Raw genomic sequence first — 16,573 nt, forward strand, 5'->3', positions numbered from 1 at the left:
GGTTTAGGGTTTAGAGTTTAGGGTTTAGGGTTTAGAGTTGAGAAATGAGGTTTTGGGGATAAGATTTCTAATTTTGAAAAATAAAAAAATTAAAATTTTCAAAGAATAAACTTAGAAATGTGCTATTTTGGTTATTTTAGTTTTTGAGTGCTATTTTTGTGATATAAACTTAGAAATTTGCTATTTTGGAGATTTGCCCTATTTCATATGAGTTTGTTTATTTTCTTTTTTCTTCTCTAATTGACCTAAATTGTATATTTTTCCTACCTGGATCTGCCAAGTACCTACTCCACCTGATTTGTTTGCATTCTCGTTGGAATCTCAGAAAGACAGTGCTATAAAAAAAACTCTTTTATCACTTGTTCTTCACCCTCCTCTCTTTGCCTTTCTCCGCCACCCCCGTCTCACTCCTACCTCTCTCTCTCTCTCCTTAGGATTCATGGCTTCCATGGCTGCTGCCTCTACTTCCCTGCAGGCTCGTCCTCGCCAAGTGGTCTCTCTCTCTACTTCACTATAAATCTCGAATCTCCAGCTTTTTCCCCCGTTTTAACTGGTTTTTTGACGCGTAATTGTCAGATCTGATTAGTTTCTTACAGATCTCGATCTAGTATTCTTTTTATTCTTTTCAACGGTAGATCTTATTATTGAAACGGCTCTTTGTTTTCTCGGATCTTAGGTATTTGATTATGCAGGAACTTTGAATCTTGGTAGATCTGATTAATTTAATTATTTCTCTTACATCATAAGTTATTACATAGACTTAGTTACTTCTCTGTTTATGTCCTCTGGTATTCAAAGAAACGAGAAGCTAACCTCTCTTCTGTTTTTTTTTTTTTTGAATATGATGGCAGGTAACTGCGGTTAAATGTTTTAGCCAGGGAAGCAGAAGCAATCTTTCTTTTACGCTTCGCCCTCTTCCTACCCGCCTGAGCGTCTCTTGCGCGGTAAGCCTTCTTGTCTTCTTCCATACTACACAGAACATATAGTTACAGGATATGTTATTGTTCTGCTAATCTAACTCAACACTTTGAAACAATGTTTTTATTACAATGGTGTTTTTTAAATTGTTGGTTTACAGGCAAAACCTGAGACAGTGGACAAAGTGTGTGAAGTGGTCAAAAAGCAACTCTCACTTAAAGAGGGCGACCAAGTTACGGCTGCCACCAAATTTGCTGAACTTGGTGCTGATTCTCTTGATACGGTACTACTTATCCAACAACTGTAAACAAGTTATCATACTGTGTTTAGGCTAGTGACACGTGTGTGGTTGTGTGTTCAGGTGGAGATTGTGATGGGCCTGGAGGAAGCGTTCGATATAGAAATGGAGGAGGACAAAGCACAGGCGATTGAGACAGTCGAGGAAGCAGCTGAGCTCATTGAGGAGATTTTGAAAGCAAAGGCTTAAGTCCAAATCATTTATTACAAAACCAAACGATGGAAACCCCACTAAACCCAAACCCACTGTCTTGTTATTGTTTGGTTAGCTAGAGACCACTTTATGTTTGTTGAGATTTATGTTCGTTTGGGCAAAAATATTACAAGGCTTGTATTTGACTTTTTCATTTTAAAACTTTTTTAGCTCCATTCTCCACAAGTCACCTTACGAATCGTTTTAATATATGTTGTAGAAAAATAAAAGGTATCTTACAGTTTTAATCATATGGATTACTATGGAATATAATATGAAAGGGAAAAATAAAAGAGAAATTGCGCCTCTCATGTACACCGATAACTTGGGATAATCTCTATCAAAAGCCTTCTCTTTCCTTTTCTTCCAAATCCATCTGTAAAGATTGTGGTTCTAGTTTATTGGACAAGTAAGGTCACTAAGAGTAACATGTAGATCCAAACATAAGAAGAGCAGAGAGTATTCTGGCTTTCCGCCGAAGAGAACTTCATATGGACTCAGTTTGTTTAAAAGTGTTGATGATGGGACTAAGTTACTCAGAAAACTTGCCGTACAAAAAATGCATCAACCCAAAAAAAATTGTGGCGTTTTGCTATCAAACAACATTGACAACCAAAGTGATCAGTGATATGATTGTGGCTTGTATTTGATCAGTGAAAAGGTTTCATCTTAAAGTTTTAATCGTATATTCGTATGGAATATAATATGAAAGGGAAAATAAAATAGAAATTGCACCTCCCAGCTAAAGGGAAAATAATCGTTTCATCTGGTTTTCTGTAAGTTCATAGTTCTTTATTTTCTGTTAATTAATTCGCGTTGTGTCTTGACTGAGAGATCCATTCACCTCATCCGTTGACTGAAGCATCTAAATTTGTTGACTTAACTTATTTTCAAAGAGCTTTTGAAAACACTTAGAAGGGGAAAAGCGCCATTAATTTTCCACCCCTACTATTCGCGTCGTGCTTTTTCGTACCCAAACAAAAGATAAGTGCTGAATACAACTTAAACTAAAAACTAATTTGAATTATAGACCTAAACTCTAAACCGTGTATGTAAAACCTACCTTGACTAACAATCCGTTAGTCAACCGTTAAATTGAGCAAAACAACGTCGTTTTGTAATTGAGGAACTTTTAAAACTTGTATTTCTGGGAATCAAACCTTGATCGCGTGGATGGTAGAATGGATGTAGTTACCACTGTGCTAAGACACTTCTATTGTTTGCTTATTAGATTAAAACTATAAGTAGCGTTTACCTATATATCCTAAAGAAAAAATTGTTTTTGTTTACAAATTTTATTTATTACATGATATAATTGAATCAATAATTTATGTACTTTAAGTTTTTTTTTTACACTTTTACACATGTAATCAAAACTAAAATGACATTTTATAAGTTATTCAATCTAGTTTTAAAATGTCATTTCTCAAATAGTTATCTAATTTAAAATTTAAAAATCCACATATAATAGTGATTATAATTTTTATTAAAAAGGAAACTTAAATTTTAAAATAAAAAGGGTACACAAATCTAAATAAAATTATATAAAATTTAAAATACATAAATAGTGTACACAAATCTAAATAAAATAAACTTTATGTATTTTAAATTTTATATAATTTTATTTAGATTTGTGTACCCTTTTTATTTTAAAATTTAGGCTATACAGATAAAAGCTACTTATATTTTGAATCTAATAAGCAAATGATAAAAGCGTTGTAGAACAATGGTAACTACATCTATACTATATCCACGGAACCTAGGTTCAATTCCCAGAAATGCAAAATTTTAAAAAAATTCTCAGTTACAAAACGACGTCGTTTTGTATAATTTAACGGTTGACTAACGCAATGTTAGTCAAGGTAGGTTTTACATACACGGTTTAAAGTTCAGGTGTATAGTTCAAATTAATTTTTAGTTTAGATCGTATTCAGCACTTATCTTTTGTTTGGTATGAAAAAGACACGCGAATAGTAGGGGTCGAAAATTGCCCTTTTCCCCACTGAAAAGACCGAGAAAAACTCGGACTTCAACCCCAAGGGATTAAACCAGCAATATCTCAAAACTTATAGAAATGACATAGTACTTGAACCCTTTAATAGAACAAGGGCGGAGAAGGTCCCCAAAGCTCAGAGTGAATCCTCTCAAGAGGTATTGTTGCCAGAAAAAAAAAGAAAAAGATAGTCTAGTACTCTTCCCAAGCTGATAAGAATCTCAAACCTTGGAGAAGGCTTATTAATGCATATGACTTTGCTTGTAGATAGGTGATGGAGAACCTCGGAACTCGGATTGTCCCAATCTCTCCACTTGTGGAACTTTGCAAAGAAAGAGTAAAAGGCAATGAAAGCAGGGATCTTGAAAGACATAAAAAATCATCAAAATCAAAGGTAAAGGAACATGGATAATCAGTTGTCAGCTTAGAAACATAGAGTATATATACTTAGCTATTTATGAACAAACTAAGAAATCATTTGAGAACAAGGTCCCTAACACTGATTGGAGAAGAAGAGAGCTGATGTGTGTGATTGGTAAGAAATTGCCATCAACAACCATTATAGAATCATTGTTGTGATTTGCTGAGATGTTCTGAAGGTGTTGTGGTGAGTTTGTGATGTGTACAGAAGCACCAATGTCAGAGTTTATGGAAGTTATCACATATATTCTTGATTTCTCTCAAGTAAACCACTGTAGTCTTGCCTTTGCAAGCGGCTTTGCAAGTCAAATCTGGAGACTGAGACACGGTTACACTGTTTAGAGTGAGAGTTGAATCAATGGGTCCTAAGTTTTCAAATCTATTGTGAAGAATGACAACTGTATCCTGCTTGTACGGGACGACGATGCCACTCTTTGTCGTAGTACTCTGCTATCCCACTTGGAATGGCCTTTGCCAAAGTTTCAGCACCAGCAAACTTGAACTTCACTCCTTCCTCAAGTGGGTTTGCTTAATTTGATCACACAATCCCACTTGCTGCTTTGCTCTTGAGCTTGTAGTTTTGACATAAAATACATTCAAAACTCTTTCCTACTTAAATCTGAAATCTATATAAATACAACAAAAGGTAATTCGAACAGATATATTTAATATAATAGCAACAAAAAGGTAGTGTATATTACATAATATAACGTCATAATAATTATAAACACATGACAAGTCTACGCAAATTTGAAAAGAATAAAACACTTTCTTTTCAAGAAGCAACAAAGAATAATAAAGTTACCACTTACATTGTTATAAATGGATGAAAGAGAGCATTTGCAATTATATTTTTCTGGCTCAAGCCACCACTGCTCTCTTCCCTTTGCTGCTTTTGGTACTATCTTTCTTCCTTCTTGAAATGCCTGTGATGGGATGACCCAGAGGACCTGACCAGGTCTGAACTTGTGTTGGCGGTTCATCTTTCGAAAAATTGAAAGAAGTGGAAGTGAAGGATGACGCCATGTCTGGTGGGACGAACGTCGGGTCTATGTGCTGCGAGGCTCCCAATGGTACCCCCATTGCTCCACCGTCCTGGTGTGGTGGCGGAAACTTCTCGCTCTTGCTTTTTGCGTTTGCGTGTGTGATTAATCTCCTCCTCTGTTTTTTAGTGTCAAAGATAATGTTAATGAATCGATCTTTATGCATAGAGAATATTTCACTGTACCGGTGGAATAAAACCATTATTCAGCTCACATCCTAACATATACAAGTGTATGCCGCAAAACCAATTTATAACAACAACTATATTCATTATATACCTAGAAGCAACCTAATTCGAGTCACAGTAGAACAAAAAGAGAGAGTTGAGAGGTGGTTACATCGACATTTGACTGAAGTTCTGCATTAGCTTCTGGAGCTGGAAGTGCTCTATTTGAACGCTCTCTGTGCCTATTCTTCCTTGCACCATCTCCTTGGGCTTTACTAGCAGCTCTTTGTCTGCACACGAGAAAAGTGTATGTCTATGCATTGCCAACAGATAATAGTATAATATATAGCTACAAGTAAGAGTGGAATCAACAATCATATCTAAAATTTCCAAAATAAATGTATTCCACTCCACTCTATCTTGATGGTGATATAACTTATATCCAAAGTCAGAACCTAAAACTGAGAGGAGCAACTAAATACGGAGTGGAACATGTGTAGCAATGATTACAACAGTATAAATGCAACTAACCTCCGAGTTTCTTCATCTCGTCGCTTTGCATCCATTTCTTTACTCGGTGGATACTTTGGGAGATCAGTAGGTTCACATGCATACGGGTCGCTTGTAAAGAACTGTGCAGGAAAAAAACAGCAGAGTAAACTAATTCAATCCTGCCAGCAACATCATCAAACCAGTACATGTAAAAACAGAAACAGAACCAAAAGTAAGAAACATACTTCACTTTCTAAAGCAGCAGTTGCAGTTCGGCGGTTCTCTGGTTCAATTGAAAGAAGGGAGTCAATGAGAGGAAGAGATGACGCTGGAAAATCTTTAAACGTCTCTCTAATGCATCTTTTGTATGGTTCACGTGGTTTGTATATCGCTCCGTGTGTAAATTTTCCTTTTTTCCAGTAATCCTCTGACGGTGAACCACATAGCTTGTAAATCTTATGGAGTTGTTCCACCTAAATTCATCAGAAAGAGCCACACTAAGTAATGAATATACAAATATAATCGAATGAGACAAAACAAGGATGATGATTACCTCTGTTCGACCAGGCATAATAGGTCTTCCGGCCAAAAGCTCAGCTAAAATACAGCCGGCGCTCCAAAGATCAATACCAACACCATAATCAGTGGCCCCAAGAAGAAGCTCCGGAGCTCGGTACCACAGCGTGACCACTCGGCTAGTCATAGGCCGCTTGTGATTAGGATCAAAAATAGTCGCCAGTCCAAAATCAGCAATCTTGAGGACCCCACCGTCGTCAATAAGAAGATTCGATCCTTTGATGTCACGATGAAGCACACCGCGACTATGACAATGCTCCATACCAGATAACAACTGACGCATTAAACATTTCACCTGCAAATACAAATAAATGGCATTATTTTTTTTTTCATAAAAAAATCTAAAGGTGAGATTTTTTTTTTTTGCAAACCTCAGATTCAGAGAAGTTAACAAGAGGGCTAGAAGCGAGACCAGCCAAGTCATGATCCATGTACTGAAACACAAGGTACAAGCTACAAGACATCCTGGAGGTAACCAAACCTTCCAACTTGACAACATTCGGATGATCGAGTCTCCGCAGAACTAGAATCTCTCTAGCCATAAACTTGACGCTCTCAGGCTCCAAGTTGTCGAACCGAACCTTCTTAAGCGCCACGATTTTACCAGTCAGCATATCCTTAGCTTTGTATACATTACTGTACGTTCCTTGCCCAATCTATAAAAGAAAAGTAATCTATTTAAAAAAAACAAAACCTTTTAGTAGTCAGCATAAAAAACCAACTAATAATACCTTATCGATTTTCTCGAAAGTGTCGGCCTTTCGTGGAACCCAGCCGTTAAGGGCTTCGCCACAAGCGTCAGAGAGCCAAGAAGGCCAACCAGCAGCGACCTGTTCGCCTCGCCAATGCTTCGAAGGATTGCTCAGGCGCGGGTTAGGCTTTGACCTTCTCCGATCTCCTTTTGATTTCCTATCTTCCTTGGGAGCCTCCTCGTGCTTCTTCTTCTTCTCTACTTCCACATCAGCAGCAGCAGCACCGTTGGCCTTACTCGCTTCCACGGGTTCTCCCGTTTTGGAGGTCTGTGCTGGTTTAATTTCAGATGTCGCCGCCGCCGCCTTAGACGAAACCTCACGCCCAAACACGCACCCCATTTTTAATCAACCCTGTGATTCAGCTTCCGAAACCTACGAATTGGAATGTGTGAAGCTATTAAAACGAAGTTGATCTGAGATTTAATTGGGGTCAAAAAAATCGAGGAGAATCTCTAACCCTAATCAAATGATTCCGACCTCCATGGAAGAAGCTCGAGCTTGCGCTGAGTTGCGGAATCTGAGGGAAGAGTTGAGGAGGAGGGATCGAATCTTTTGGAGGTAGAGAACTGTGCTTGAGAGAGAGAGATACTGGCAGCTAGCGGATGAGCGAGAAGTGGGAGAGTAGGCGAGCGTTTTTTTTTTTTCTTTCTTTGGCACAACTTCTTCTGTATTTAATTTCCTGTTTTTTTTTTTCTTGTAAAATGAACTTTAGACCTACCCAGATAATTAACATTAAATATAGTTTTTTTTTCTTGTAAAAATAACTGGTGCATGAAATTGTTTTGAAACATGAGGCTGATTCATCTTTATTTTAGATTTCAAGACAATTCTTTCTTTTCTATATAACAAAAAAATGTCTTCAAATTAAAAGAAAAAAATGAATTAGCCTCGTGTCTAAAATGGAAGCCATAAGTAAACTGAATCAAGTGATTCAGCCAAATGGTAGTATAAGTGAATCTCCATCATCACTTGTGTCGCCATTCAACCGATCATTTATCAACACCAACGAATCAAGGAAGCCATAAGCGCTAGGTCTAACTTATCTAGTGTCAAGGCTTCACGAGGGTGTTTGCCAATGATTGTGTAGAGCATCTGGGTCAAGCGTTACATATCATGTGGTATCAGATCAATATCTGGAATCCGTATTATCTTTTCATCTTCACTTTTTTTCCATCATCATCTACTTTTGTTTTTCTTTTCTTTTCAAGTTGAAAAACCAGTACAAGAAAAACAGTTTTAAAAAGAAAAGCCAGTAAAATAGAGTACATTGTAAAAGAGAGAAAATAGACAAGATCAAAAATGTCTGGTTCAGTTTCTAAAGTTTTATCATTTCTTTCCTTTCTATCTTTGTTTTCTACTTGGATCATTTGTGTTTTCGGTGGTCAAGGATTAACATTGGATTTGATCAAAAAAAATCTGGTTCAGTTTCTAAAGTCACAATCCAACACATGCACCCCTTCATTAAACTCAGTTACAACCAACAAGAAAATGCAAAGTATTGGATTTGACAGAAGGCAAAACTTTACTATGTGCTATTCAAGTTTGTTAGACTTTAGGATAGAAACACATTATTTTTGTACGCAGCTAACAAACTTTGGTACATATCTTAGAAACCCTTCAACCGGAGTCTCTTCATCAAACATATGATCTCTGGTATTCAGTTTTGGGCTAATAAATATACATCACTTGCATATAATTTTGTGGCTCATGTTTTAGCTAAAAAGAGACCTCCAAATGGTTTATTTGATTATATGATTGTTTTTATCCACTAATATGGTTAACTCCATCTGACACATTTGACAAAAGAAAAATATTCGCGGGCTTACGATGGTGGGCCTTCCCGTGGACTTAAAAGTGGGATTTCATTGAATATGCTTTTGGATGCTGACCAGATTACGTTTTCAACCCTTTCCAATATTCTGTAGTCGGCCCATCAAAATGGTTTTGTTTCTCGAACATGAAGCATGTAAAACGATCAGGCCTAGGCATCGACCATCGTTGCGGGTCCGGGTCGTTCAGGTCTAAGAGTTTAGGATCTGATAAGGTAATTTGGAATTCTTGGTTTGGGGTCGGTTTGGATCTTCTTTATCCAGGCCAGGCCGGATCTTTGATAGTTGGACTCAATAGGGTAATTAGAGTTTGTCGATTCGGATTTGGGTCGGTTACGGATCGGGTTCGGTTCGGGTCATGTCGGATCCAACTCAAAAAAATACCTAAAACACACAGAAAATATCTGAAAATATTTAAATACTCAAAAAAAATGAAAATTTTTATATCTAAAATATGATCCAGTGACATAAAAAATATCAGAAATTTTATCTGATTAACCCAATTATAATTTTGAAAATCTAAATTTTTATCCGAAACTCAAAACCATACCCAAAAACTAAATTTTAAAACTTAAAAAAATATCCATAATACCAAAAAAAACTGAAACATCCATGTATAACTAATATATACTAAAAGTTTCAGGTTTTCGGGTACCCCACTCGGATCTCGGGTTCGGGTCGGATCCAAGACCCGCAGATCCTTTACAACAAGATCTAATAGGATAAAAGGATCGGTTCGGTTTCAGATCAGGTCGGGATTTTTTGGGTCGGGATTTTTCGGATTGGTTTCGGGTCGGGTTTTCGGTCCGGGTAAAATGCCCAGGCCTAAAAAAGATCAATGTGGTAACTGGTACGTGTGATCCATGTGGATTTATGTGGTCATAGTTGTTGAAACGGAGACGAAAGGATTTAATTTAAGCATGGAAGGAAGTGAATACATCCAAATTCTACGCGCGTTGAATCTATGCTTGCTTTGTGTCTTCTATATTTACCGTTAAAAACCTTACGGAACCCAATTGAACACGTCTTACGTGTGACCTAACTTCTCAAAAGACAATACACCAACCCTACATTTTGTTTTTGTTGCTATTCTTAATATACAAAGAAAATGATTACATAATAAAATGAAGATATATATCAAAAACAGAAAGAAACGTAGGAAAACGACAATGAAAAGTGCGAATGTTTGCTTTTGTTTCTTGTTAGATATTTGCCTATCTGCGTAATCTTGATAGAGAATCAAAACCTCAAGCAAAATAGTTCAATTATTTATGAGGAGCTTCATTATAAAATATTTTTGTTCTTTAACAAACAATAAAAATAAGAATCAAACTATTATTTCATAGATTGTGAATAACAATCAGGCCAGGTTCAAATACATGCAGTATGCTGTAACACCCATCATTTGCTTTTTCTTTTCCTAATATTTTTAATCAGCAACTATTTCTAAGTTTATTGTTTAGATTAAATCTTCAAAGCATAGATGGCTTAGAATATAAAGCTTCAGGGAGTTACACCAGAACATGGCTAATTTATAAAGGATTCTGACCAATTCACTTATCATCTGCTTCGATTAGATGCGGCTCGTTTTGATACCATGTTAAATTTAGGTTTATCATGGATTTTTGATTTTAAAGTAATCGTCCAACATCCACTTTTGAGATGATAGTGCATATAATCATTAATTTCGACATAATCCATTATACCCTTCCGAGATAATATTCTTTTTAGTTACGCAGTGGAATTGAGCTTTCCTTGAGACTATCAATTAGTGTGATGATCGGGCCACTTTTTAGGTCAGATTAATAGGTCAAAATGCGCTCTAATACAATGTCAAGTTTTTGGGCTTCTAACTTAAAATCAATCGGTGATAAACAGATAAGCTCAAATCCCTTATATATTACTCAAGTTTAGGGGTGAGCAAAAAAAAAAAAAGAACTCAAAAATCTGAACCGATCCAATCCGATAAAAGACAAATCCAAACCAAAGTGAACCCGACATAATATCCAAATGGATTTTGTTCTACGGCATTTTGGGTTTTGAGTTTTACCCGAATCGAACCCAAATCAAAACGGATTTCCAGAAAAAAACTCCAAAATTTTCAAAAACCCAAAAAAATTGCATACCAACACACAAACTCAAATTTTGAATAAGTACTCTAATAAGTATATATAACATGAAAATAGCTTCAATATTTAGTTTAATGTATATTTTTGATAATTAGTGAATATTGAATATTTTATGTTTTAAAAATTGCATTTAAAATTTGATCATAATAAGTTTTCTTCAAAAGTTTCAAACTATTTTAATTTTAAATAATGTCTATTACAGTTATAGTTCTTAGTTGTTAGTTTACTTGTTTATGTTTCTCTCTTCTTAACAACCACTTTTAATCATGCCATCAATCCTTTGTCAATACAAATTGTTTAAATTTTTGAAATTTGTGAACTTAAATACGTATTTCTGATCAAACTTTGGATAATTAAAACCTGAAACTAGAATCGAACCTGGATTTAAAACAGATTCAACTGGGTTTTCAATGTATTACTCTATCCAAACTGACATTGAACCGAACTTTATAATATTCGAATGAGACTAAATTTGTGCTCCCAAAAAACTTCGAACCCAAATTGATCTCAAACCGAAACCGATCGGATACTCGTCTATTTAAGTCTATTTTGTAATTCTAATGTGTGACTTTCTCTTTAACAGAAAAAAACATATAATATAGTTAAATGATTTCGGATTAATTATTTATAATGTTTTATAAATTGATTTGGTACTAGGTTCTACTTCTACTCAACCTTGTGTGTAAGATACAGACACTGAGAACTACCATCTTTATTGCTTTGTTGGCACAAACAGTGTAAAACTTTGTAACGTATGGTATCATTTTCCTATTTTTTTTCCTTTAACGAGCTCAAATTTCTCTTTTGTAAATTCTAAGAAAATCCTTTTCCATTACCTCCCAGACTCAAAAAGGGCAAAATGGCAACAACAACAACAAGTTCAAGTCTGTTGGCGTTGCCAAGTTTCAGATCGAATTGTAACCAGAGACCCAGTTTCAGGGTAAGAGCTCAAATTTCGGGTGATAAGGCGACGTCCGTGGAGCCAGTGAACGGTTCGGTCCCTGTGTCTAAACTCCCAAACCCGAAAGGAAGTGAAGTGAATGGGAAAGTAAAATTTCAAAGGGAAGACGAAATTGAGCTGTTATGGGATGATGGGTATGGCTCCAAATCCGTCAAGGATTACTTTGCCGCGGCTAGAGAGATTTTGAAGAAGCCTGACGGTGGACCTCCACGGTGGTTTAGTCCCGTCGATTGTGGCCAACCAATCAAAGATGCTCCTACCTTATTCTTCTTACCTGGTAAAAATAATGTATTTATCAAAAAGTTTGGGTTTTTAACCTTGATTGCAGAAACTGCTTTGCTTCTTTCTCCACACAAGTAATTTTGGGTTTTGTGTGTAAACACTCTTTTTACTATTCTTCTTAAGTTTTAAACTTGTTTTCACCTTCATTTTTGTGTTTTCATAGCGCAAAAGCTTGATTCTTTAAGCTGTTTTATTAAGCTCTTCAGAGAATTGAGTTTTTACTCCTTCATAACGGTTTTTGTTTTTTACTTTTTATCTCAAAGTTCTAAGCTTTTCCAATAAGTAATGACTTAGTGGTTAATATTCTTACAATGTTTGAACGGGAGTCACTAAAGGTGTTATAGAACTTGATTGTTGGGGCTGTTTTGTTAGAATGTAAAGAGTAACTAATGGGTTTTCACTGTTCTTTATCTGATACATAGACAATCTTGTCAAAGTTCCAAGCTTTTTGATTATTTTTTTTGGTAATGCAGGGATGGATGGCACTGGGATGGGTCTTGTTCCACATCAAATAGCACTTGGGAAGTATGTTCACTCTCTTTGTTAATTATGCCTTCCCTGAAACGACATTTGACTAAGAAATGTGACAAATGGAGACATATACTTTGAGCTCAAAGTTGCAGAAGCAATAGTATCTAATGCACTAGAACTAATGTACAAATGGGGTCTGATGCAACGTATTTACAAGCTTTAGACTTTTTTTATCTTTTCTGTGTAATTCTCTGTCACACACAGTGTTAGACTGTTTTTCATGAATTTACTTGGTACAGGGCTTTCCATGTCTGGTGCCTGCATATTCCAGTACATGATCGAACTCCATTCCAAGGTAATATATATATTACAGACACACACACATTTGGCTATCCTGATTGTTATTATACCTTATGTTATTCGCTCATTTTGTTCTCTGTGTATTCTCTTTACCATAAAGGGCTGCTGAAAATAGTAGAAGATGTATTGAGGCAAGAGCATGCTACACGTCCGAATAAACCGATATATCTCGTGGGGGATTCCTTTGGAGGATGTATGGCTCTTGCTGTTGCTGCTAGAAACCCTTCAATAGATTTGGTGTTGATCCTAGTCAACCCAGGTCAGTAAATTATTTTTTTATTTAATTGTGTAGCTTTATATCTAAATGCATATATACATTTTCCTTTTGTTTTAGCTACATCATTTGAGAGGTCACCGCTACAGCCGTTGCTGCCTATACTGGAGATGGTGCCAGAAGAGCTTCATTTTACTATTCCATATGCTCTAAGCTTTATTATGGGTAGCATGAATTGTAACAAATAAAATCTTTATTTGTCTTGTTTAAATAATCTTTTTTACTCAGGCTTTCTTTGATATAATTAGGTGATCCGATAAAGATGGCTTCAATTGGTATCGACAACCAACTTCCAGCAGGAATAAAATTGAACAAGTTGAGAGAGAAGCTTACTAACTCCATGCTTCCTCTTCTCTCTGTGAGTGTCTCTTTAACGCATTGTTTTGTTTTATACCAGATGACATCTTCTTCTTTTTTAACCATGCGGTTTTTAGGAGCTCGGTGGTATTATTCCAAGGGAAACTTTACTTTGGAAGCTCAAGTTGCTGAGATCTGGCGCTGCTTATACGAATTCTCGCATCCATGCTGTTGAAGCCGAAGTCTTGCTCCTTGTTAGGTTATTTATCTTCTTCCTTATTGTATTGCATTTCTTGTCTCCTACTTGTTCAGTTAAAGAAATAACTTTTGATTTTTGTTGTTACGGTGCTTTTCAGTGGAAAGGACAGGATGCTTCCTAGCCAAGAAGAATCGAAAAGGCTTCATGGGTTACTCAAAAACTGTACTGTTCGATGCTTCAAGGAAAACGGGCATACCCTTTTACTGGTAAGTTAAAAAAATAGTATTTCATCAGAGGAATATTTTACTATTATTCATTCACTTGTACTCATTGTTCCAGGAAGATAGCCTCAGTTTGCTCACGGTTATAAAAGGTACATGCAAGTACAGACGCTCACGGAGATATGATTTTGCTTCTGATTTCTTGCCTCCCAGTAAAGGAGAACTCGATTTTGCCCTTCAGGAACTACTCAGGTAACTTCTCTAAGCCTTTTTGTCATATTTTAATAGTAGTATCTGTTCTGACTTTCTTTTTTTCTCTTGTGCAAGCAGGTTCTTAAGAAATGCTGTTAGTTCTGTGTTTCTGTCAACAATGGAAGATGGTAGGATAGTGAAGGGACTTGCTGGTGTTCCAGATGAAGGTCCGGTGTTACTTGTTGGTTACCACATGCTGATGGGGTTGGAACTTGGTCCAATGTCCGAGGCATTTATCAAAGAGAAAAACATTCTCTTCCGTGGAATGGCACATCCGATTCTCTATGCAGAAACTGATTCAACGAAGGAGTTTGGTTACATGGACTGGATCAAAGTATTTGGTGCCTACCCTGTCACCGCAACCAATCTTTTCAAGCTATTGTCTTCTAAGTCTCATGTTCTTCTCTATCCCGGCGGTGCACGAGAGGCTCTCCATAACCGGGTTAGCCATCTTCATACTCTTTTTGTGTGTTTAATATCTCTCAATGGTCAAAAGAAAGATGACAAATTGATGAAACTTCCATATGGTTTTAAGCAGTGTTCTAAAAATCGGTTTAGGCACCCGCCTAGTTGGATTGGCTCTGAACAAATCAGATTGAATAGTAATTGTTCTAGGTGTTCTTTTTCAATCTGATTTTTCAAAACATTGTTCTAGGCGTCCGCGTAAATAGTAATCCTCTATAAGGCGCCTAGCGATTTCTTGAACATTGGTTTTAAGAATCCATTTATTATTTGGCCAGTAAAGTCTGTAGTTGTTTTACAGGGTGAACAATACAAACTGATTTGGCCTGACCAGCAAGAGTTTGTGAGAATGGCAGCACGGTTTGGCGCAACTATAGTGCCATTTGGAACGGTTGGTGAAGACGACATAGCTGAAGTAAGCTCTGCCTTTTTAACGTATGCACTTTGTACAGTTGTTGAAAATGAGGCAAATCTTTACTTTCTTTCTTCTGTTTTTGCCTTTGCAGTTGGTTCTTGATTACAATGACCTGATGAAGATTCCGTTTCTCAGTAACTATATCTCGGAAGTAACTCGCGATACCAAAGAGTTTAAGTTGAGGTAAATATTGCTTTCCTATAAGCTGTTGAAACAATCAAAGCCAAAAGCTGATGAGTGTTGTGATAATATTATATAGGGACGAATCAAGTGGGGAGGTAGCCAACCAGCAACTCTACTTGCCAGGGGTCTTACCGAAAATACCGGGTCGGTTCTATTACCTATTTGGTAAACCGATACACACTAAAGGAAGACCAGAACTTGTGAAAGACAAAGAAGCAGCAAAACTGGTTTACTTGGAAGCGAAAGAGGAAGTGGAGAAATGCATAGCCTACTTGTTGAAGAAACGTGAGGAAGATCCATACAGAAGTGTTGTGGACAGATTAAGTTACAGTTTGACACACCTTCCTGAGAATGATGTCCCTTCTTTCGAACCATGATTGGAACAGAAAGCGGTAAGTTTAGTAAATCTCATAAACAAAACAGCTGTCATGTCATTGATTATGTGTCTTTACAGAAAAATTCAGTATATATCCCAAATTATATATATATATAAATATAATTGTTTAATGCACATGAGAAGTGTGTGTTATTGATTTTATGATGTTCATGGCTCGTAAGATCTCATTTTTGGTTACATGCAGCAAGTTAGTGGTATCTACATTAAATATTGGATCATCATCTTCTTCTTCTTTTTTTTTAACACTATATAGGATCATCTTCATAACTTGATTTCTCAACTCCAATCTTTAGGACTTCAAATCTAATCAGTTAGAATTTTAATTAGACCAATCTAAGATCAAGTGACAATTTAGCTGATTTATTCATTAGGGCTGTACTTATTGCTACTTTCAAAAAGTTAGTTTACCTTATCCGATTACGTAGTTTCAAAGATCTGGACTCGGTACACATGAGGAGGAAGTATACTGCACTCTTTTTTCAATTGATTTTTTCTGGTAAGATTTTTAATGAGCCAAGTTCTTATGCGTTCTCAATTTTTCGTCAAGTAGAAGTGTTATGAATATTGCGTATAATATATATTATTGATAGTCTTCCTAGATATACTTGTTCTCCGAGTTTCTTACAACAAGATGTTCTCATGTTTCTTCCCTTTGCTCTGAAACCGGGTCCAAATACATATGACCTAGTTACATTAACCGATTAATTGCAATATATATGTAGTTAGCATAATTAAAGTGAGACGTAATTTGATACAAAATAAGAATGCTGAAGGCAGTGAAACGGAAGAGGCGGCAGGAGGAGAGAGAGAGTGTGCTTGTTTATGTAAGACTCGAATAAGGGCCACGAATTGGCCGAAATCATAGGGGCAGAAGAATTATGGCACTCTCTGAATCATTCAACCTTAACGTTTTCCCTCTTTCTCTCCTTCTCTCTTCCTTTTTTTCCTCTTTCAATCTGATTCCACTTCATCAGCCCATCTCAAGGATCC

At 36.4% G+C, this 16,573-nt stretch overlaps 3 protein-coding genes across 4 annotated transcripts; 2 read left to right on the top strand and 1 right to left on the bottom strand.

Annotated features, from left to right (window-relative positions):
- Window positions 1-253: 253 nt before the first annotated feature.
- LOC106315558 (acyl carrier protein 3, chloroplastic-like) lies at window positions 254-1,587 on the top strand. The gene is made up of 4 exons (XM_013753322.1): window positions 254-493; window positions 852-944; window positions 1,079-1,201; window positions 1,280-1,587. The coding sequence occupies exons 1-4, from the start codon at window positions 440-442 to the stop codon at window positions 1,403-1,405; spliced, it is 396 nt and encodes a 131-aa protein (XP_013608776.1). The 5' UTR covers window positions 254-439; the 3' UTR covers window positions 1,406-1,587.
- Window positions 1,588-4,468: 2,881 nt separating this feature from the next.
- On the bottom strand, window positions 4,469-7,531 carry LOC106318803 (probable serine/threonine-protein kinase At1g54610). The gene is made up of 8 exons (XM_013756938.1): window positions 7,309-7,531; window positions 6,831-7,223; window positions 6,471-6,755; window positions 6,077-6,394; window positions 5,769-5,996; window positions 5,563-5,663; window positions 5,204-5,321; window positions 4,469-4,982 (listed from the first exon to the last, which is right to left on the bottom strand). Exons 2-8 carry the CDS (start codon window positions 7,188-7,190, stop codon window positions 4,683-4,685), a joined length of 1,710 nt encoding a protein of 569 aa, XP_013612392.1. The 5' UTR covers window positions 7,191-7,223; window positions 7,309-7,531; the 3' UTR covers window positions 4,469-4,682.
- Window positions 7,532-11,404: 3,873 nt separating this feature from the next.
- LOC106318431 (acyltransferase-like protein At1g54570, chloroplastic) lies at window positions 11,405-15,697 on the top strand. Of its 2 annotated transcripts, none has more exons than XM_013756405.1 (14): window positions 11,405-11,561; window positions 11,653-12,047; window positions 12,526-12,577; window positions 12,823-12,878; window positions 12,984-13,142; window positions 13,218-13,322; window positions 13,406-13,515; window positions 13,592-13,713; window positions 13,811-13,919; window positions 13,993-14,126; window positions 14,205-14,568; window positions 14,890-15,003; window positions 15,095-15,186; window positions 15,263-15,697. In XM_013756405.1, the coding sequence occupies exons 2-14, from the start codon at window positions 11,669-11,671 to the stop codon at window positions 15,561-15,563; spliced, it is 2,097 nt and encodes a 698-aa protein (XP_013611859.1). In that variant the 5' UTR covers window positions 11,405-11,561; window positions 11,653-11,668; the 3' UTR covers window positions 15,564-15,697. The 2 variants fall into 2 exon arrangements, with proteins under 2 accessions (XP_013611859.1, XP_013611860.1); XM_013756406.1 differs by having other exon boundaries at window positions 11,462-11,566.
- The last annotated feature ends 876 nt before the right edge of the window (window positions 15,698-16,573 follow it).

Source organism: Brassica oleracea, chromosome C9 (genome assembly GCF_000695525.1).
Source record: "Brassica oleracea var. oleracea cultivar TO1000 chromosome C9, BOL, whole genome shotgun sequence".
Lineage (NCBI taxonomy): Eukaryota > Viridiplantae > Streptophyta > Magnoliopsida > Brassicales > Brassicaceae > Brassica > Brassica oleracea.